Genomic DNA, 21,714 nt, shown 5'->3' with positions numbered 1-21,714 from the left:
TTTGCAGTCTTTCCCATCTCAATAAATGTCAATTCCATCAGTCCAGTTATTTAGACCAAAATCCTTGGAGTCATCTTTGATTCCTCTCTCTCCTACATCCAAACCAAATCCTACTAGTTCTACCTTCACAGTACACCCAGAGTTCAACCACATCTCTCCACTTTTACTGCTAGCATGTTCGTTCAAATCACTGTAGCTCTTACCCAGATTATTCAAAATAAGCGTCCTAACTAAGGTTTCACCATTTGACCCTCCTTCATTTGTCTAATCTCAAAACAGCAAAGAAAATTCCTGTTAAAATAAAAGGCAAATTATGTCACTCCTCTACCCAAATACTCCAGTGACTTCCTATCTCACTTAAGAGTCAAAGCTTAAATCTTCAAAATGGCCCACGGGGCCTCCAAGATCTGATACCCACCCTACCCACCTCTCTCCCCCTTCATCTGATAATGTCATTTCTTACTTGCTGTCTCCAGCTTGCTCATTCTTTAAAACTACTTCATATTCCTTGCTATTCCTCAAACATAACAAAGCACACTTTACATTTGCTGTTTCCTAGGCATAAATGACCACTGCCCCCTTACTGGATATCGTCATAGATTTCTCCCTCACTTCTTGCATTTCTGATGAAAAGTCATTTTTCCAGATAGAACTTCCCTGCCTGCCTTAAAATGTTCCATTTTTGTTTCCTCCATAGCCCTTGCACAATTAACTATTGCCACAATAAAGACAGTAAAAACCTACCCCCAAACTAAATGGCTTCAAACATTTATTCTCAGGGATCTGAGTCAGCTGGGGAGGTTCTGCTAATTGAGGCTGGGCAACTCTGCTGCAAGTTGTGGTAGCAAGACAAGCTCTGCTTCTTACAGCAGATCTGTGAGTCAACTGAGAGAGCTCAGCTTCATGTGTGTTTATTCTGGGATGCAGTGCAGTGACAATGGCAGAGGCACAAAAGGACAAGCAGAAACACACAAAGCCTCTTAAGCGTAGACCCAGAAGCCATGCACTGACTTCTGTCCCAGTCCATTGGCCAAAAGTCAAGGAATGCAAAAGTATATTTCTTCTCTTTTAGTGGGAGGAACTGCAAAGTAACTTGAGAAAGGGTACGCATATAGAAAGGAGTGTAGAATTGGGGCTAATGATACAATTTACCACATCATGCAACATCTGATATCCCATGTGTTTACTTGGTTTTTGTTGTTGTTGTTGTTGCTTTAGACAAGATCTTGCTCTGTCATCCAGGCTGGAGTGCAGTGGTGTGACCACAGTTCACTGGAGCCTTGAAATCTTAGGCTCAAGCAATCTTCCCACTTCAGCCTCTCAAGCATCTAGAACTATAGGAACGCACCCCACCACACCTGGCTACTTCTTTAAAAAAAAAAAAAAAAAAATTTTTTTAGAGATGAGAGTCTCACTATGTTGTCCAAACTGGTCTTGAACCCCTGGCCTCAAGTGATCCTCCCACTTTGGCCTCCCAAACTGCTGGGATTATGAGTGTGAGCCTCAGTGCCTGCCTGTTTGCTTATTTGTTTGCTATCTTCTCTTACTAGATACTCCATGAGGGTAGAAAATCTATTTCATTCACTGCTTTATCCCCAGTAATTAGAACTAAGCCTCAACATAGTAGGTAGCTGATTAAATATACTGAATGGACAAATTCATGTACATAGCTTTTCAGTATGACTACTGTATGCCAGGAGCTATGCTAGGTGCTAAAGATACAATGGTAAATAAGGCATACAGTGAATGTCCTCAGGACAAAAGTCTAACAGCCTAGTGTAGACATGAATAGACAGGCAATTATAAACAATGCTAACTAATAATAATTTTTAAATAGCTAACAATTATTGAGTATTTACTACATACCAGGCATTTTTCTAAGAGGTACAGATTAACTCACTGAATCAACTCACAACCTTATGAGGTAGATACTATTTATTAACCCAGTTACAGAGAAGGAAACTGAGGCATACAGAGTGACATAAATCATCCAAGGTCACACAATTAGTAAATGTTGGAGCCAAAATTAAAACGCAAGTGGTCTGGTTCCAGAACCAACATGCTACGCTGCCTCACCAAGACAAGGGCTATCTCAGAGACTGCAGTTGCTGTGGATGCAAAGAGATGAATGAACACTCATTCAATTAGGAGGCTGGGAAAAGAAGGGTCAGTTAAGGTTAGCCTAAGAAAGAAGTGGCCTTGATTTTTATAACAAAAAACAACCTCACTTTATCAACTCTATAGTCAACACTAAGGTCCACCCCCAACTTCAGATAAAAAATGTGAAAAAATGGCCAATGACAACTGTATGATGCCACTGATTGTAAAATGTACACAATTTTTGTAATCAAAAAATGACAAAAAGTGTGCGGCCTGTATGAACACTTGCTGTCTCTCTGCTGCCTCTGCCACACATACATCCATGCACACATGTGTATGTATATATGCTAACATATATGCTAATATAGTCTTGTATTTCTTAGATTTGGTTTAATATTCAACGATATGATTCTCCACTAAGGATAAATTTTGATGTCACCAAGCCCAAGCTATGGAAATCTTTCTTTTCAAGAAGCCTTCCATATCCTGGCCTTTCCAGTGTTCAGGTATAAATCTTTTATTAACAATTAAATGTAGACAAAGTAAAAGACAGGAAATCATTATACTGGCTTACAAGATATTTTTTACTCCTGGGTAGTCTAGAACAGTATTTGTTTATCAAACGCATCTGAGCTCAACTCACAACAAGAAATGGACATATATATGTACATATATGTGAAAGGACCAGTATATACATCTTACACATATGTGGAAGTTTTGATATAAAAAGTTTCATGACATATAAAAGTACCACAAAATGTATTCCATCTAAATTTTTTAAATGCTCATCTCAATTTACTAAATAGATTTCATGATTTTTAATGAAACATCAAGTTAAACTGCAGGGTGTGATCCACTAGGGGCTCATAAAATTAACTTACAGGGTCCTGACCAGTAGTAGATATGTAAGTAGTAAGCATAAGCAGTTTACTAAAACTTTTTTTCATTTGATAGATATATGTATGTGTGTACTAAGTTTGTAATACAATGCATTTTATACTCTGAATCTACCTTTCAGAAAACGCTTTGAAGAACATTACCCTAGAGAAATTCTCCCATATGTGTATAAGGTGATATATACAACATTTTTAATAGAAGCATTGCCTGAAATAGCAAAAGAGTTGGAATGACAGAAGAGAAAAATTATGTTACATGATGGAATATTTTACAGCAGTTAGAACAATCAGCATTAATGAATCTTAGTAAGCCCTCTAAAAATATGTTTGTTGCTGCCACTAAATATAAAGTTAAGGGAGAAAGCACAAGTTGCATGTTCATAATACAATTAGGTAAAGTTTAAAAAACATATAAAACAATAAAATGTTTAGGGGTACATATATCTGTAATAAAAACATAAACACATTGTATTAATGAAGACAGGAATTTTTATTCATAGCCAAATCCCTATCCCTCTCACCTATGAAAGTGCCTAGCACACAGCAGGTAATCAGTACTTGTTGAACGAAGGGGTGCTAAAACAAATTCAGGTCATGGTTACTTCTGTTAAGAGAGAAGAAAAATGAAACTGAGAAAGAACTACAGAGCACTATATTATGATGTTTTACTTATGGTGGTTCATGTGTCCATCAGCATGCATTATATTATTTTCTATACCTTGATGTCTGAGATTTCACTGATTTTTTGAAAGATTTTTAAAAGGATGGACAGCTGTTCAAATTAACTGTACGTGATTTTTATACTTTCTGAACTATTTTCTCTTCTATAGCCTGAAGAGCTAATTTACCAGCGCTCAGACAAAGCAGCTGCAGCTGAGCTACAAGACAGGTAACGTAACATCCATAAATCCACATGTAATCTGTCACTAGGAGTATAATACCAAACTTTAAACCACTGTCAGCCTGAATGAACGTGAAACAATTTAGGCAACTTAACTTTAATTCATGTTTATAGATTCTAAACACAGATGTGATCTCTAAATCCCATGACTCAAAAGGAACCTTTAGCATCAGCATGCTGTGGAACCAACCAGAGTGGAAGACCAGTAATACATACTTCTACAGAGACTCCACTTTGAGTGAAACATGAGTTTAACATCATGTTATAGGTGTTGTTGAGGCACATCATAATCCTTAGCTTAAATATACCTCTTTGGTCCTATTGAACTGCAGCTAGTTTATGGACCTAACACATGGAGAAGATCAGTAAGAGCCTATGTGAGTCTCCATAATTCTCATAACCCTGTAAAATAGAAATTATTCTCCTGGTTTCACAGTGTGAAAACTGAGGGTCAGAGAAGTCCACATACTTGTTTAAGTGTTAAAGGGGGCTTCTGAGCCCAGCCCAACCTTTCTGATTTCAAGGCATGTGTACTGTTTCTACTGTATTAAGCTGTGTGACCCCTCTTGAGGCATTATTACTAGAAAATATTGGTTTACTCTCATTTACTCTCAATTTCTCCATAATGCCTTATTCAAGATCCCCAACTAGAACAACTAATCTCCAAACATTTTGTTTTTTTCTGATAGCTTCAACATGCTATTGATTGGACCCAAGTCATTTATTTCTCCAATATTAAAATGCCTGACAATTCGTCCATACTTTCTTGTGCAGACCATCTTGAAACCCAAAACAAAGATGTGTTAAGTGCCAAAAAAGAAATGATCCCTATGACTACTGAACAACTAGAAGCTATCTAGGTCTCTAAACCCATGCAATTAGTTAGGGAATGTACAAGAGGCTTTGAATCCCAGCTCCTTTGCCTTAGTCAAATCACTTATCCTGCCTCAAACTGTCCTCTCATCTGTAAAATCAGGACAATATCCCTACCTCATAAGGTTATTAGTGAGATTAAATAAAAATCTACAAAGAGCACTTCGCGCAGTATCTAGTAAATAATGGCTCAATAAATAGTAGCTATTTTCCTTCATTCTATGCTTAAACTTCACACCCTATGAACCCAATACCTGTACTTATCACAAATAAAGTTTCCATGATGTTGGTATTTTAAAGGCAGTTTTAAGGCAATTTAGAAAAAAAATCCATCATCATGAATAGAATTCACTATTCATGATATGAATAAATCACAAGACACTAACAGCCCCACAAATACTTGAGGCTTTCAACATAAGCCCTACTTCTTATGCCTGTGTCTAATTCATCTGTCTGTATATATGCTACCAATGAGTATAGTTGTACAACATTTCAAAAAACATTTCATGGCCACGCGCAGTGGCTCACACCTGTAATCTCAACACTTTGGGAGGCCAAGGCTGGCAGATCGCTTGAGCCCAAGAATTTGAGACCAGCCTGGGCAACATAGCAAGACCTTGTCTCTATCAAAAAAGAAAAAAAATAGCCAGGCATAGTGGCATGCACCTTTGGTCCCAGCTACCAAGGAGGCTGAGGTGGGAGTATCACTTGAGCCCGAGAGTTGAGGCTGCAGTGAGCTGTGATTGTACCACTACACTCCAGCCTGGGCAAGAGAGCAAGATCCTGCCTTAAAAAAAAAATTAATATTAATAAACTTTTGCTGCATGTATTGAATTTTGCTATCCCCAAGTCATTCAGTACTCCCTCTTCTGTGCTTCTGTGTTACATTTCAAGTATCTGTTATAGCTCTTAGGATACACATACTTTCTATTTATAGGCCTATTTCCCATCTCAACTCATATACAACCCTTAAGGACAGGACTGCATGTTAATTCTGAATCTCCAGGGAGTAGCCATTAGACATTAATTATGCCTGGAGGATCACAACTCCATCAACAAAAATGTAGTTACACAATCATCTGAATCCCCACTACATACTACATACATTTTTTAACAAGGGAAAAGTGAGTCACCAAAAAATGGAGTTTATGTTTTGTGACCAGGATTGAAAAAATACTAAAAGAAAAAATCATGGACTGGAGGCCACGCCATCTGACTCGGTGGAATAGATACTGTACCTCTACTCTGCGTCACTTCTTGCCTCTGTTAGAAAAAAGTCAAGGAGAAGATGTAGAAGATGACCACAGAGCAGAACTGCTAAAGCAGCTGGGAGACTACAGGGTAAGTTACAAACGGATCCTAAACTGCCTGTGGATTTCCTTGTTTCAAATTGGAAATTAGCCAATAACAGCTTTCTGGAATCAAAAGACCCACATTGCTCCCAGAAGTACATATTTAAAGCAGCATAAACTAAAAACTGTGATTATAAGTTTTAAACCTCAATAATCACTAAATAGCAAAATACCACTATTTTTCATATAAGTATCCCATGAAAAATACCTTTTATGAAATACATTTACATATCAAATAAAATGAAAACATCTGGCTAAATCATGTTAGACTCAACTGTGCACAAGGATCAAAACACTCTAGAACAGTTTTTTTAAAGGATGTAAGGTTTTACACTGATTGCTTTTCATTGCTAAGAAAGGTGGTTATTAACAGACGATATACCCTCTCTACTGCCTGCTTGTAGTACTGTGTTCACATGCTATAGCTGGATAATAAAACCTAGAAAGCAGGCTTGTAACTAAGACTTAACAGTAAGCCTTATTAGCTAAACGGTGTGAAGGTCAAATTAGATCACTCACTGAGTAAAATTTATCCTTTAACTTATAAGGCAGGTTCTCAGTCAGGATATTTTCAGTTCAAGTGTCAGAAAACTCAAACAGTCTTGAGCAATAGAGAATTCACCAGCTTAAGTAAAGCTTAGAGGGTAGCTATCAGGGTTTTCCCATTCTCCTTCAAGTCCTCCCATTCTGCCCTCCTCCTCCGTATGATGGCATCATCCTAAGACTGGGTTTCCTGATGTTAGCAAATGCTGGAACACTTACAGAATTCACATCTGCGCACATACTACCCAAAGCAGGAGAACGTCATGTGCCATTATTCCTAACAAGTTTCCCGAGATCCCCTCTGAGACTCCCTTTGATCACTTGCCCATCCCTATGGATCAATCATTGTAGCCAAGGGGACGAAAATTATTGTCGGGCGCCATGGCTCACATCTGTAAACTCAGCACTTTGGGAGGCTGAGGTGGGCGGATCGCTTGAGCCCTGGAGTTCAAGATCAGCCTTGGCAGCATGGCAAAACCCCATTTCTACAAAAAATACAAAAAGTAGCCAGGCATGGTGGCACTTTCCTGCAGTCCCAGCTACTCAGGAGGCTAAAGTGGGGGGACCATCTGAGCCCAGCAGGAGGCCGAGGCTGCAGTGAGCCATGATCATGCCACTGCACTCTAGCATGGACGACAGTGAGACCTGTCTCAAAAAAAAAAAAAAAAAAAGAAAGAAAGAAAAAAGAAATGTATTTGTTAGTTTAACCTATGTTTCTGGAATTAGAATGGTTACTATGCGTACTAGGTACTTCCAAAAAGAGGGAACACTGATGGAGTGACTAACACCTATATGCTAGCAAGGAAAACAAAATGGGTATTAAGCAACTCTCCATTTTCTGTATTGCTAATAAATAGTTGAGTAGAAAAACACAAGCAAATAACTGAGATCCAGAAGACTTATTATATTAATGGCATACATTTACATAGGAAACAATGTATTAAATCTTCAAACTTCACTAATGACTACAAATGTTTTTTCCCTTCAGTTCTCTGGATTTCCCCTTCACATGCCTTATTCTGAAGTGAAGCCTTTAATTGACGCTGTGTATAGTACTGGAGTACATAATATTAATGTTCCTAATGTTGAATTTGCTTTAGCTGTATACATACACCCATACCCCAAAAATGTTTTGTCTGTTTGGATCTATGTTGCCTCTCTTATACGCAACAGGTAATTTTTTTCACTGTACTTTTTGTATCATGTAAAAACTACACAGGATATGAGAAAATTTTAAATTATATGCATCACATCAGAAGAACATATTATTGGCAAATAATAAAATTATCATGTTTTCAAACTGTGCAAAGTGTTTTATTTAGTAGTCTGCCTCGTCTCTGCTACTTGACCCTGAAATTCAATTGAGACTACCCACAGTAGAGTACATTATGAGCTTCCTGCCTCTATTCGTTTGTACTTACTTACCTTTTGCTTGGGCAAATATTAACAGCAATGGAATGAAAGTGAGAGAAACTTACCAAGTTTTACCTCAGAGCAAGGTAAAGCTTTAAAGAGAGCATCATTAGAGCCTTCAGAATTCCTCCTCCTTTGCCGTGTTTAATTCAAATGTTAGTAGAAATAAAAAGCAGTAATGAGTTATTTATATTCCATCAAATGATTCTTCCTTTATCTTTAGACAACACTAAGACACTTCGCCTGAACTGAATGTTTACCCGTTTTTATTGCTACTCCTCCTCCTCTCTCCAAATAAATAAAACAAATAAATATCCAAGACTGCAAGATTACTTCATCTTCCACAGGTTTGCATGTACAGGTATACCTCGGAGATACCGTGCACTTGGTTCCAGAGCACTGCAATAAAGTGAATATTGCAATAAAATGAGTCACACCAATTTTTTTGGTTTCCCAGTGCAAAGTTATGTTTACACTATATTATAGTGTATTCAGTGTGCAAAAGCATTATCACAAAGATGTACATACCTTAATTTAAAAATACTTCACTATTCAAAAGTGCTAATGACCATCTGAGCCTTCAGTAAGTTGTAATTTTTTGCTGATGGAGGGTCTTGCCTCGATGTTGCCGATGGTTGGGGTGGCTGTGAGAATTTCTTAAAATAAGACAATGAAGTTTGTCGCACTGACTGACTCTTCCTTTCATGAAAGATTTCTCTGTAGCATGAAATGCTGACAGCATCTTACCCACAGAATGTCTTTCAAAACTGGAGTCAATCTTCTCAAACTCCCTTACTGCTTTATCAATTAAGTTTATGTAACATTCTAAATCCTTTGTTGTCAGTTGAACAATGTTCACAGCATCTTCACCAGGAGTAGAGGCCATCTCAAAAAACTTTTTTGAGACAGGGTACTTGCTCTGTCATCCAGGCAGAGTGCAGTCGTGTGATTATGGCTCACTGCAGCCTCAACCTCCTAGGCTCAAGCAATCCTCCCACTTCAGTCTCTCAAGTAGCTGGGACTACAGGTACACACCACCACACCCAGCTAATTTTTTATTTTTTGTAGAGACAGGGTCTCACTATGTTGTCTAGGCTGGTCTTGAGCTCCTGGACACAAGCAATCTTCCTGCCTCAGCCTCCCAAAGTGCTGGGATTACAAGAGTGAGCCACTGCGCCTGACCAAGAAACAAATGTTCTTTGCTTATCCGTAAGAAGCAACTCTATATCCATTCAAGTTTTATCATGAGATTGCAGCAATTCAATCCCATCTTCAGGTTCTATTTCTAATTCTGGTTCTCTTACTATTTTTGCCACATCTGCAGTGACTTCCTCCACCAAAGTCTGGAACCCTACAAAGACATCCATTGAGAGTTGGAATCAACTTCATCCAAACTCTTGTTAATGTTGATATTCTGACCTCCTCCAATGAATCACGAATATTCTTAATGGCATCTAGAATGGTGAATCCTTCTAACTGAATCCTTTCCAGAATATTTTCAATTCACTTTGCCCTGATGCATCAGAGGAAACACTATCTATGGCAACTATAGCCTTACCAAATGTATTTCTTAATAAGACTTGAAAATCAAAATTATTCCTTGATCCATGGAGTAATTCTGCATGGAGCTGCAGAATAGATGTTGTGTTAACAGGCATATAAACATTAATCTCCTTGTACATCTCCATCAGAGCTCTTGGGTGACCAAGAGCCTTGTCAATAAGCAGTTAACGTTTTGAAAGAAATTTTCTGAGCAGGTCTCAACAGTGGGCCTAAAATATTCAGCAAACCATGTTGTACACAGATGTACTGTCATACTGGCTTTGTTGTTCCATTTATAGAGCACAGAGTAGATTTAGCATTAATTAAGGGCCTTCGGTTTTTCAGAATGGCAAATGAGCATTCTCAACAAAGTCACTAGCTGCACCAATCTCTAACATGAGTCCACCTGCCCTTTTCAGCCAGGCATTGATTTCTCCTCTCTAGCTATGAAAGATTTAGGTGGCATCTTCTTCCAATAGAAGGTTGTTTTGTCCACACACTGAAAATCTGATATTTAGTGTAGCCACTTTCAAATCAATGACCTTAGCTAGATCTTCTGAATAACTTGTTGCAGCTTCTATATTAGCACTTGGTACTTCACCTTGTATTTTTATGTTATAGAGAAGATTTCTTTCCTTAAACCTCATGAATCAACCTCTGCTAGTTTCAGCCTTTTCTGAAGCTTCCTCACATCTCTCACCCTTCATAGAATTGAAGAGAGTTAGGGTCTTACTCTAAATTAGGCTTTGGCTTACGGGAATTTTATGGCTAGTTTCATCTATCCAGACCACTAAAACTTTCTCCATATCAGTAAAAAAGCTGTTTCACTTTCTTATCATTGGGTGTTCACTGGAGTAGCACTTTTAATTTCCTTCACGAACTTTCCTGTTGCATTCACAACTTCGCTGTATGGCACAAGAAGTGTAGATTTGGGCCTAAGTTTTCAACATGCCTTGCTCACTAAGTCTAATCAATTCTAGCTTTTGATTTAAAGTGAGAGACATGACTCTTCCTTTCACTTCAATACTTAAAGGCCACTGCAAGGTTATTAGCTGGGGCCTAATTCCAATATTGTTGTGTCTCTAGGAAGAGGGAGGTCTGAGGAAGAGAGAGATAGGAACCGCTGGTAGGTGGAGCAATCAGAACATATATAATATTTATCAGTTAAGTTATCTGTCTTATTAGGGCACAGTTCATGGCATTCCAAAGCAATTACAATAGTAACAACAATCACTGGCCAAAGATCACCATAACAGATTTAATAACAGTGAAAAACTATGAAATACTCCAAGAATTATCAAAATATACGAGACGTGAAGGGACAAGTTTTATCAGAAACATGGCACCAATAGACAGGCTCAACACAGAGTTGCCATAAACCTTCCATTTGTAAAAAATGCATTATCTGCCAAGTGCAATAAAGCAAAGCGCAATAAAATGACGTATGCCTACATCTATATCAATAGGAGGAACATAGCCATTTTCTTCTGCATGACATAAAATTGTACTAAAAGGCACCAGTATGTGCCTTTCTGGGTGGCAGGCCTCCACTCTCATGATGTTTTAACAAAGCAAAGTAGATAAACTTACAGATTCAAATTTTGACTACTAACTAATTTCAAAAAGAAAATTCAGCTCAACAAAATTCAGTATCTGTCTAAAACTATTTGTCAGGGTAATGAGTTTATGAGAGCTCCAAAGACAAAGTATTTAGTCCTATTCTATACTAAAGTAAACCTGGATTGAGATTTATAATAAAAATCACAACACAACAGTATTACTTGGTAAAGTCCTCAAAGTAGATTTTATTTATACATTTCTTCAAATGATTGTGGTAGTTTAAAAAATCTCTCCCAAATTTGACGATATAGGGACAGTGGTGAGAACAAGGTATCCTTAACGGAAACAATTATGGATTGGTGCTTTCCTAGCTCACTGAGCTAATACCCAGAAGCCAATTTTTTCTATAATCCTAAAGAATCTTAAATGTGGGTTTGTTTGAATTGGCCTTCTGAGAATTGTTGAAATAAAGGAAATATTACAGAAAACAGATTAGTTTCCAAAAATGTGCTGTCTTTGAAAATAACTCTTCAGACATGTATGTCGGGAAAGATCTGCAAAGCTTGGTACAGTGTCAATGTATAAAGAGAACCAATCACCTTTATGGACTTTAAAACTCAAAATAATCTATGAAATACTTTAAATGACATGGCATTACCAACATTCTTTAAAGCATTTCATTTAAAAGAAAACTGATAAGACTGTTCTCACCCTTTTGAAAAGACCTAATCCGTTTCTAAAACAAAAGTATAATTTGCAAGAGAAACATTACAATTCACTGGTAAATTAAGATTTCTGAGGTTGTAAGAAATGGGGCCAAAATAAGTCACACTCAAAAAGGGATGGTTAACACAAGAAATGTGCTATGAGTAAAGTGCATGAAAGAAAGCCTGCTCAGCTAAATGAAGTAGACAAAGGTCAGAAGTCAAGGGTCATTCGCCAGAGCGGCAGCAGGCTCGAAAACCACACTGCAAATTCTGGCATCCACTGGCGGTATCAGCATGAGGACCTGTATGAAAACAGAAAAATGTGAAAGGAGGAATTTCTTAGAGATCACATAAAAAAAATTTTGCTTATGAAGGAGCCAAAATATTCATTGGTTTTACTAGCAGTACTTATATCACAGAAGTAAATCTCATGATGAGTGTTTAAGAAATTATTCAGACACAAAAATCAACAGCAGCTTGACTTTAATTAATATATCCTTCATGGTCCAAAAGGTAAGTGGAAGGGAAAAAAATAATTTTTAGCAACAACTTTACAATATAAAAATCCAAAATGGAAAGGAGACAATCCACAGAAGACTGCAAAGCTAACTTCTAAAAAGATTCTTATAATCCGAACATCCTCCCTAGAAATGTAATAAAAGCAAAAAAACAGCCCTAACTAATTGATCAGCTAAAGACTTCAGTATTGAGCAATTACAATAAATATTACCTTCAAATTTTAAAGCAAAATAAACTATATGGACAAAGACTTAATATATTTGCCATAGTTTTATTTAGTATTTACAGCCAAAAATATCTATATATGGCAGGGTTAAATGTATATCCAAAGTTAAATATATAATGAGTGATCAATTAAACTTTATCTAAGACATAGTAAAAATTATCATTCACTTACAAAGAATAATAAAACATTTGTGGAATAACTGACATTTTATCCCAGTCACACTATGCTACCCAGGCACTAGATACAAGATCCATTAGGAAACATAGCTGAGAATTAGAAAGTATCAAAGAAGAAGTTTCATAGCACATATTCAAATGTCAAGTACTCTGAATGAATATTTTCATAAAAGCAGGCACATGTGGGAAAGATTGTTTCAACTATATTGAAGTCTTTCAGTATGTCTGCACCATGAACAAATAAGGAATAGTTAATTAGTTCTTTACATATCAACAAGAACAACCAAAATACTTGCAAATTGTGATATAAGGAACAATACAAAATGAAAACTGTACATGAAATATAATTTTACTACAGAATATATCAAATGGATTGTAACTGAAAAATCACAGTACTCTGGGGTGATATCTAGGTTTAACTCAAAAACGCATTTTAAATTTATTTTTGTTTTCTAAAACAGCACTCAATTGAAAAAAAAAAAAAAAAAAAGCAACTAGGCTAATACCACCATAATAATTACTTCCAACTAAACACACAGAACACATTAATTTCCAGAAATTTAACTTTTCCTTATATTCCCCAAATGGCACATACAAAATACAAAGGGCAAATTTCTTAAGACATACAGTCTTAGGAAAGAAACTAATAAACATTACGCACATATGTGGAACTACCACAGCTTATGCTTTCGGTCATATTAAATTTTTACGTTGATATGACACCTGTGATTAGCTTAATGGGGGGGCAGATATGGGAATGAGCAATGGTATAGATGAAAAGAGACTGGCCACAGGTGAACTGCTGAAGTTGATGGTACATAAGGGTTCGTTACATTATTCGACGTTAAATTTTTCCGTAACAGGAAGTTTAAAATTATTTTATATATAAAGTTGAATTACTAAAACCAATTTTTATTTAATCAAAATAACAATCTGTTCTAGTCTTTAAATGGAAAGTGAAATATGTCAAATATTTAAAATTCAAAAAGCGGCATTGTGTTAAAATTATTTTCCCTTATAATAAGATACAATGTTAATCATCTTAATCACAAACTCAAGATAAAATGTTTTAGTATGTATTGAATACTTATTAAAAATGCCCTGAGAAGGAACCCTATGATCTGAAATTCTTCTCCCACTGCCAATCTTTAACCAAGTTTTTCCTTTGAATATAATGCCAGCTTTACCTACTGTGCACCACCCAATCCCCATCTTTCCCCTTCTTAGCTTGTCTTTCCTCACCCCTTACACTGCTCACTGTTTTGTCCACCAATCACCTAGTGCCTCACCTCAAGACACAAGCCCTGCCTCACTGCCATTCCCCTGCTCTGACCCATAGTCCATCATGAAATGCCAGATTCACTGGGTTTTGCCAAAATGGATCTGATTATCATTTTATCAGATCAAAATTCCATTCTAAATTTTTTTAAAGAAGAAGAGACATGAAGACTCTCATACAATTTTTCCAAACTGCAACTCCTCAAATATTTCAAAATGTCCATAACGTTAAGTTCTCACTTAACATCGATAGGTTCTTAGAAACTGCGACTCTAAGCAAAATAACGTATAACAAAGCTAGTTGTTTTGTTTGTATCATTATAATGAAATGACACTATTTGAGGACTTCCTGTATGTTATTTTCTTTAAAGTCAGTTTCCAAAAACGTATCACCAACACTGAGGACTTACTATAGTCCTATTTTTTTTTTAAAGGACAGAAAGGTAAAGGAGAAATATTATGCTAAATTTCAACAGTAGCCTGAGAAAAATCATACGCCATGCCTGCAAGCAATGGAAGTGAAGTATGCAACTGATTTTCAAAGGATAAAGTAAAAGGGAGACTCAAAGGAGCAAACAGATCAAAAAAGCTATTCTCCTAGAGATTCAGATCTAACGTGACACGACACAGTTTTTCACCATCCTCCCCAAAAGATGTAGGGTCCACATGCTCAGTTTCTACCCTAGCTACCTGGGTCATTTTGCTCTTGAAGTCTAAGGGATGATTGCAGAGATAATGGGGGAAGAAAAATGTAGGAATAAAAGTTCTTACCCTGTATTAGGTAAAAAGCACAAACCTACTGTCAGCATCTCTTTATTTATCACAAAACAAAGTTCTTGCTTATATTCATGTAAAATGTGCCCACTCACTGAGTAGGCACATTTTACATGAATATAAGCAAGAACTCTGAATACATTCTAAGTTCACTAGAATTGAGTTTCAGTGAGATTCTAAGTGTACAGAGTAAAGAGAGAGAATTAATATATTGTTTTCAAATTTGAAAGCAGAATCTGTTTAAAGAAGCCTATAGGAACTTAATCAGTAACTGTAATATTAAATGACTCAAAACTACAATCCTTTGATAAGGTTAATAATAGAGTAGTTACTGGTATTTGATCCCAATAATCATAAAAGTGACAGCATCCATTAAAGGATTTGCTGAAGGCCTGAGTCAAAACAAAAATGAAGACAAGCACTGTTTTAAATTCAGTATCACATTATAGAAACAGGAGACCAGCACCTTCCAAAACATAGAAAGTATAAGCAACATCAACAATAAAATCCTTAAAGTAACACAAAAGGACTGTTCAGAAAAATGAATAAATGGACAACAGAATAAATGGACAACAGAAAAGGTGAGGGAGCATTAGAAAGAAATATGACGAAGATATGATGGATTGCCAGGTAGACAGCTATGCTTTAATAGACAAAGACAATTCACAAGGTAGTTCCCTTTAAATATTTGACTTATCACCAGCAAACTTCCATCTCAGTGTAGGATAGAGAACCCAAATGGTTAAGATATATAAAGCCTAAATTACATTAAAGAATAATAAAGAAAATAGAAAAATATAATTGAATAATCATTAAAATATTTAAATGCATGGTAAGGAATAATCTTATAAGAAGCATTTTTAAGTATCAGATGATAGGAAGTATCAGGTTAGCTATTATTTCTCCAGATTTTTATTACTAAATAACTTGTTTTTACTGGGTTCTAAGTATATTACTTATGCTGTATATCTGCACTTACCTTCACTTACCTTTAATTCCTCTTTAACTTAAATTAGAAACATAAAAGAGCACATCATCTGAGACTGGGTCACCTCTAAAACTATGAGCTAATCTATCTTAATTTATAAATTATACACACATTGAAATGCAAATCAGTAAAAAAGTTTATTTTGTGTCATTGTTCATACGTTCTTCACAGCTCTACAACTATGCTATTCCATTTAACACTTCTTAAATGTTAACAAAAAAATTTTAATGTTATGGCTAAGAAGACTTTTATATTCAAATCTTATCAAATAAATTTAAGTCATAAAGAATCATTCAGAAGAATCTAGATTTGCATTTTATATCAAGACACTTTACGTACAGTGTCTTGCTCAAGGTAGTTACTGCTTGAATACATGATAACTAACTTATCATCTCCAAAATCTCTGCTAGTGCATTCTGCTTTACTTATCATGTATTACTTAATGACTAATGTTTATCAGTATTTACTTCTTTTATATTTAGTAATCTGATAGTTAACTATACATGTTTTCTTTTAAAAAATGTATTTTTAGTTAAATGTTACTTTCAAATATTGGAAATGTAATTTGTCACCTAAATACATTTCTCCATTGTTCTAATACCAAGTATTAAAACACACTGACCACTTTCAGAATTAATAAAAATAGTAACAAGGAGGACCCTGAGCATTCACTAGGTATCTACTATACAAGCTGAGCTGTTTTGAAAGATACTGGAACAAGTGTCATCTTGCAAAACTGGATACAACACAACTACATTCTAACACTTTCTAGGTTGTCCACATATCCTTTTAAGGAAAAGACTATAAGAGAGCATTGCTTTAACAACAACCTATGTGGAACTCAGACACAAGTTATATAACAAGTCACCCTGTAAATTTTAAAGGCTTTCCATTCCCCCAAATCATGTTTCAATAAGCTATAAAAGGAGAGTTAATATTGGATTATACAAGCACTGCAATTTCCTTTCAAATCTTTCAGTCAGATATCTTCATTACAATTCATTTATTTTAAAAAATCAGTCATTTATCCAAAAAAACTTTTACATTCAACAATAGGAATATAGTAGCTCCTCTGAAACTACATATTCAAAACGAGTTTAGAGGAAATGCATAAGGACAAAGTGCAAAAGATTTTAAGTACTTCATTTTATCCCATCATCTAAATTTTTTCAAAGTTTAAAAACATATAAACATAAAACAAGTAAGCATAAAAACAATCTGAAACCCAGTCCCCTCCCTCTACCCAGTAACATCTATGTACCCAAAAATAAATGATGAATTTGATAGTGAGATTTATTCCGAAGCATAACCTATGCTGAAATCAGTATGAAAAATTCAAGTGCAACATACAAATAAAATTTTCTGATAAAAAAAATTGCTTATTAATTACTCTGGATAATATGTCCTATAAGCCTTAGAAAGTATAGCACTAAACCTACAATGAAACAACTTTATATTAACAAAACAAAACTCCTGTCTCAAATCCAGAGCATCCACAAAAATAACAGCTTCACTGCATCAATCACACTTTGTTTTCATAGGCTTAGCATGTTGCAACTACAGTGACATTCACTTTAACCAACTACGATGACATTCCCTTTGGCCATCCCTTGATTATACACAGAAGGCAACAGAAAACAAGAAATGTCCAACTTAGTGTTGATATATCAAGAACATGGGAGGTCATCTCCTGTATAACAATGTGATTCCAGAAATAAGAGAGCTGCAATCTTCAGTTTCCTCTTACATATTTTAAGGAAAATCTAATCTCGAGAAATAGCAGATTTGTTCATTTCTCCACTTTCTGGTATGTCATTACTCCCTCTGGTCTTCCTGACTCCTGTCAATTGTTCTGCCTGAGAAAAATTTTGTTGATTTTCCTGTCACTTAAGGTGAATTGGGCACTCAAAGACAATACGGCGTAGTATAAAAAGACAGGTACACAGTAGTCTGAGCCATTTAAAATTTTCTCCAGTTATAAATACAGGAGGTTGATTTGCTTATTAATAACAGAAGAGCAGCTTCTTATGCTTCTGGGAAATTCAGTCTCTATCAGTGACTATCAAATGTGCAAAAAGGCATTGAACATACTTTGAAAAAGCATGTTCAATAAGCCCACTGTAGGGTAGAATATGTTTAAAAGAACAAAATCAAGAAATATTTCTTGTGATTTTTGAAAGTAGGTTCAGGAATCAATTTCCAAAACACTATAGGAATTCTAATCATGTCTAAAGCATCTCAGCCTCTTCTCAATACTACAACTCCCTTCAATCTTCAGTAAGAGTTGACATCAGATCCAGAAACTCTGGAAGTCCACATTACTAAAGTCCTCATTTTTCTATATTTGATAAAGCCGTCTTACAAGAAAAATGAGTCTATCATCCCTAAGAAAGCAGTATATCTAGAACATAAATAGTTCTAAATTCTTAATGAGCGCTACAGAACTCTAGAGGAATATCCAAAACTTTTAAAGAAGAATTTTAGTACTTCTATTAAGTTACCATTTTTGATTACACTATTACATGCCTCAAAAGTCTGACACAATGGATATTTAGAATATACATCTGCAAGAAAAACTTACCTTTCAAGATATTAATGAAAATGTAATTTTAAAATTTTATCAAATTTAACTAAATCTGAAAGTAAGACAGTCTGGTAATTAGCAATCTAGAAAACTAAATGGAAAAATTATTAGAACTGCTAAAAAAGTTTAAATTAATTCCTTCAAAATTATTGCATTGTTAAAAGGCATTACCGTTAATGTTGTCACAGTAGTAAAAGTATTCATCATTCAGAGAAGGACATGCTGAAACCAAATCCTGCAGGCCTGCACCAGTTATAGTAAGACAACCAGAGAGATTAAGGTGCTCCAAATAAGGCAGCCCTCCTCCCAGAGTCAAAACCCTGTAAGAAAAATAATTTGACAGTTAAAAGATATTCATCTCCGAAGTGTTTGTATTCCTACGGTCCACTGAACCACTATTTTACATACTTTTCAATATGGTAATGAGAAAATGTAAGAATTTCTGTAAAACACTGATAACTAACCTCATCCTTAGGCAGAAATACATTTAAGAAAATGTTCAACATTTTTCCTAATGACATTCAATAAAGAAATCTATAAAACTGTTCTTTACAAGAACATCATGACAACTTAATTCTTCGAGGAAGTACTGAACCCTGGAGTTGTAATGTTCATTCTCCTACCCAATTGTATTAGTAAGTAAAAATTATCAAGAAAATTACTGAAGCTTAAAACCTAATGAGCAGTGGGGCAGTTTCTAAAAAAAAAAAAGTATAGATACACCTAGCATATGACCCAGCAATTCCTGTCCTAGGTATATACTCAAGAGAATTAAAACCATATGTTTACACAAAAACTTGCACATGAATGTTCATAGTAGCATTATTCATAACACTTAGAAAGTGGAAACAACTCAAATGTCCATTAATAAATGGATAAATAAAATGTGGTATATCCATACAATTAAATAATCTGCAGCCACAAACTACTGACATATAGTATAACAAGCATAAACCTTGAGCACATAAACCTAATTTTAAAAAGCCAGATACTAAAGGCCACATATTGAATGATTCCATTAATATTATCATTCTAGAATAGGTAAATCCACATAGACACAAAGTCGATTCATGGTTACCAGAGGCTGGGGAAAGGGGGAGTGAGAAGTGACTACTACTAAGTATGGGGTTCTTTTTGGGATGATGAAAATGTTTTGAATTAGTCTGTGGTGGATGGTTGAACAACCCTGTAAATATACTAAAAAATCACTGAATTGTATACTTTTAAAAAGCAGTAAATTTTATGGTATGTTAATTACATTTCAATAAAAAATAAAACCTAATGGCACACCTAGAAGAATAAAAGCAGTATTTACGTAAACAGGATAAAATTAAAAGGTGGCTTCTTCTATTTGGATGTTCAGATCTCTAGGAAGGCCAGAGAAATTTTCCTTGATTATTCCCTCAAATATGTTTTCCAAACTTTTAAAATTCTCTTCTTCCTTGGGAACACAAATTATTCTTAGGTTTGGTCATTTAACATAATCCCAAACTTCTTGGAGGCTTCACTCATTTTTTATTTTTTTAATTCTTTTTTCTTTGTCAGGTTGGGTTAATTTGAAAACCTTCTCTTCAACCTCTGAAGTTCTTTCGTTTGTTCAATTCTATTGTTGAGACTTTCCAGTGCATTTTGCATTTCTCTAAGTGTGTCCTTCATTTCCAGACGTTGAGATTGTTTTTTATTTATGCTATAAATTTCTCTGGAGATTTTTCCATCCGTATCCTATAACTTTTTTTTTTTTTATTTCTTTAAGTTTGTATTCACTTTTCTCTGGTGCCTCTTTGAGTAGCTTAGTAATTGACCTTCTGATTTCCCCTTTGTGGCAATTCAGAGATTTCTTCTTCATTTGGATCCACTGCTGTTGAGCTAGTGTGTTCCTTTGGGGGTGTTAAACAACCTTGTTTTGTCATATTACCAGAATTGTTTTTCTGGTTCCTTCTCATTGGGGTAGACTATGTCAGAGGGAAGATCTAGCTCAAGGGCTATTATTCACATTCTTTTGTCCCACAAGGGTGCTCCCTTGATGTGGTGCTCTTCCCACTTCCCCTAGGGATGGGGCTTCCTGAGAGCCAAACTGCCATAATTGTTATTTCTTTTCTGGGTCTAGCCACCCAGCAGAGCTGCTGGACTCCAGGCTTTTATTGGGGAGTGTTTGTGATGAGTCCTGTGATGTGATCTGTCTTCAGGTCTCTCAGCCATGGGTACCAGCACTTGCTCCAGTAGAGATAGGACAGGACTGAAGTGGACTCTGTGAGGGTCCTTGTGTGTAGTTTTGTTTAGTGTGTTGGTTGGCCTCCAGCCAGGAGGTGCTGCTTTCAAGAAAGCATCAGCTGCAGTAGTTCAGTGAGGATACAAGTTTGCCCTGGGGTCACCTGCTTTTAAAAAGTGTGCTCCCTTCTAGTGTTTTCCAAAACCTTATACTAGAAGAGTTTCTAAATACTTTGAAAGCAAAAAAAAAAACTTTGAAATCAATTAATTATATAAAATTTTAATAAGTTCTGGGTTATTTTTAAAAACATCCTAAAAAACTAAAAGAGAAGAAAACTGTCACATGGTCAGAAGTCATTGCAGCTCTGAGAGGTCACATGTATTACTTCATTCTTTGAAAAAAAACACAAAAACTGGTCATATTGAAAATGCAAACTGAACAGAGTTATAAATAAATTTTAATAAGGTATGATGGTAGTGAAAAAATGACAATGAAAAATGAATTACTAGGTTTTAAACTGAACTAAAAATCGCTTTTACTTTCTAAAATCAAGTTGCATTCAAAAACAAAATCATATTACAGTTAGGAATACATACTTGTAATAAAATTATTTTAAAGAATAAAACTCAGAATAAAGTTATCTTTATTTTTTAAAATTACAACATATGCACTTGGATTTGAGAAAACTGAAAATTAATGAAATGATTCACAGCAGTCAAAGCACAGTTATACCAGTTACCTCAGGGAAAACACTTTTGGTTACTGTATATGACTTATGAAAAACTTTTATAATAATTTCATGTTAAGTATATTTTATAATAGTAGGGGGTATTAAGTTTTATGCTGGCAGAATTTTTCATTATAAAATATTCGACATCCCATTATCAAAGAAAAACATGTATCCAATTTCCAAAGGCTCATGTCAAAGATAATCGCTTACTGCACATCAGCTTCCACTTACTGAAAATCTATTCTGTATCATTGTTAGATGCCTTATATGTATTCCTCTTACATAAGCCTCAAAGCATAAGGTTAAGTATTGTACACAAAGCCAGTTATACAGAAAAAAAACA

General features: G+C 35.4%; 2 protein-coding genes across 10 annotated transcripts in view; one reads left to right on the top strand and one right to left on the bottom strand.

Moving 5' to 3' along the window:
* The window catches only part of CC2D2A (coiled-coil and C2 domain containing 2A), a 136,357-nt gene extending 128,389 nt beyond the window's left edge, over positions 1-7,968 (top strand). For all 6 annotated transcript variants that reach the window (XM_009206551.4, XM_009206550.4, XM_009206547.4 and 3 more), the window contains 4 exons: positions 2,484-2,606; positions 3,827-3,885; positions 5,934-6,111; positions 7,654-7,968. In XM_009206551.4, coding sequence (XP_009204815.1) covers positions 2,484-2,606; positions 3,827-3,885; positions 5,934-6,111; positions 7,654-7,842 — 549 coding nt within the window. In that variant the 3' untranslated portion in view covers positions 7,843-7,968. The remainder of the gene's footprint in view (positions 1-2,483; positions 2,607-3,826; positions 3,886-5,933; positions 6,112-7,653) is intronic.
* A 3,429-nt stretch (positions 7,969-11,397) lies between these two features.
* Positions 11,398-21,714, bottom strand: part of FBXL5 (F-box and leucine rich repeat protein 5) — a 47,446-nt gene continuing 37,129 nt past the window's right edge. For all 4 annotated transcript variants that reach the window (XM_021938313.1, XM_003898503.4, XM_021938312.2 and 1 more), the window contains 2 exons: positions 18,604-18,752; positions 11,398-12,189 (listed from right to left, as the gene is read on the bottom strand). In XM_021938313.1, the coding sequence (XP_021794005.1) occupies positions 12,113-12,189; positions 18,604-18,752 (226 nt within the window). In that variant the 3' untranslated portion in view covers positions 11,398-12,112. The remainder of the gene's footprint in view (positions 12,190-18,603; positions 18,753-21,714) is intronic.

The sequence above is a fragment of the Papio anubis genome, chromosome 3 (genome assembly GCF_008728515.1).
Source record: "Papio anubis isolate 15944 chromosome 3, Panubis1.0, whole genome shotgun sequence".
Taxonomy (NCBI): Eukaryota; Metazoa; Chordata; class Mammalia; order Primates; family Cercopithecidae; genus Papio; species Papio anubis.
The sequence above is the reverse complement of the archived record's forward strand: the minus strand, read 5'-3'. Positions and strand labels throughout refer to the sequence as shown.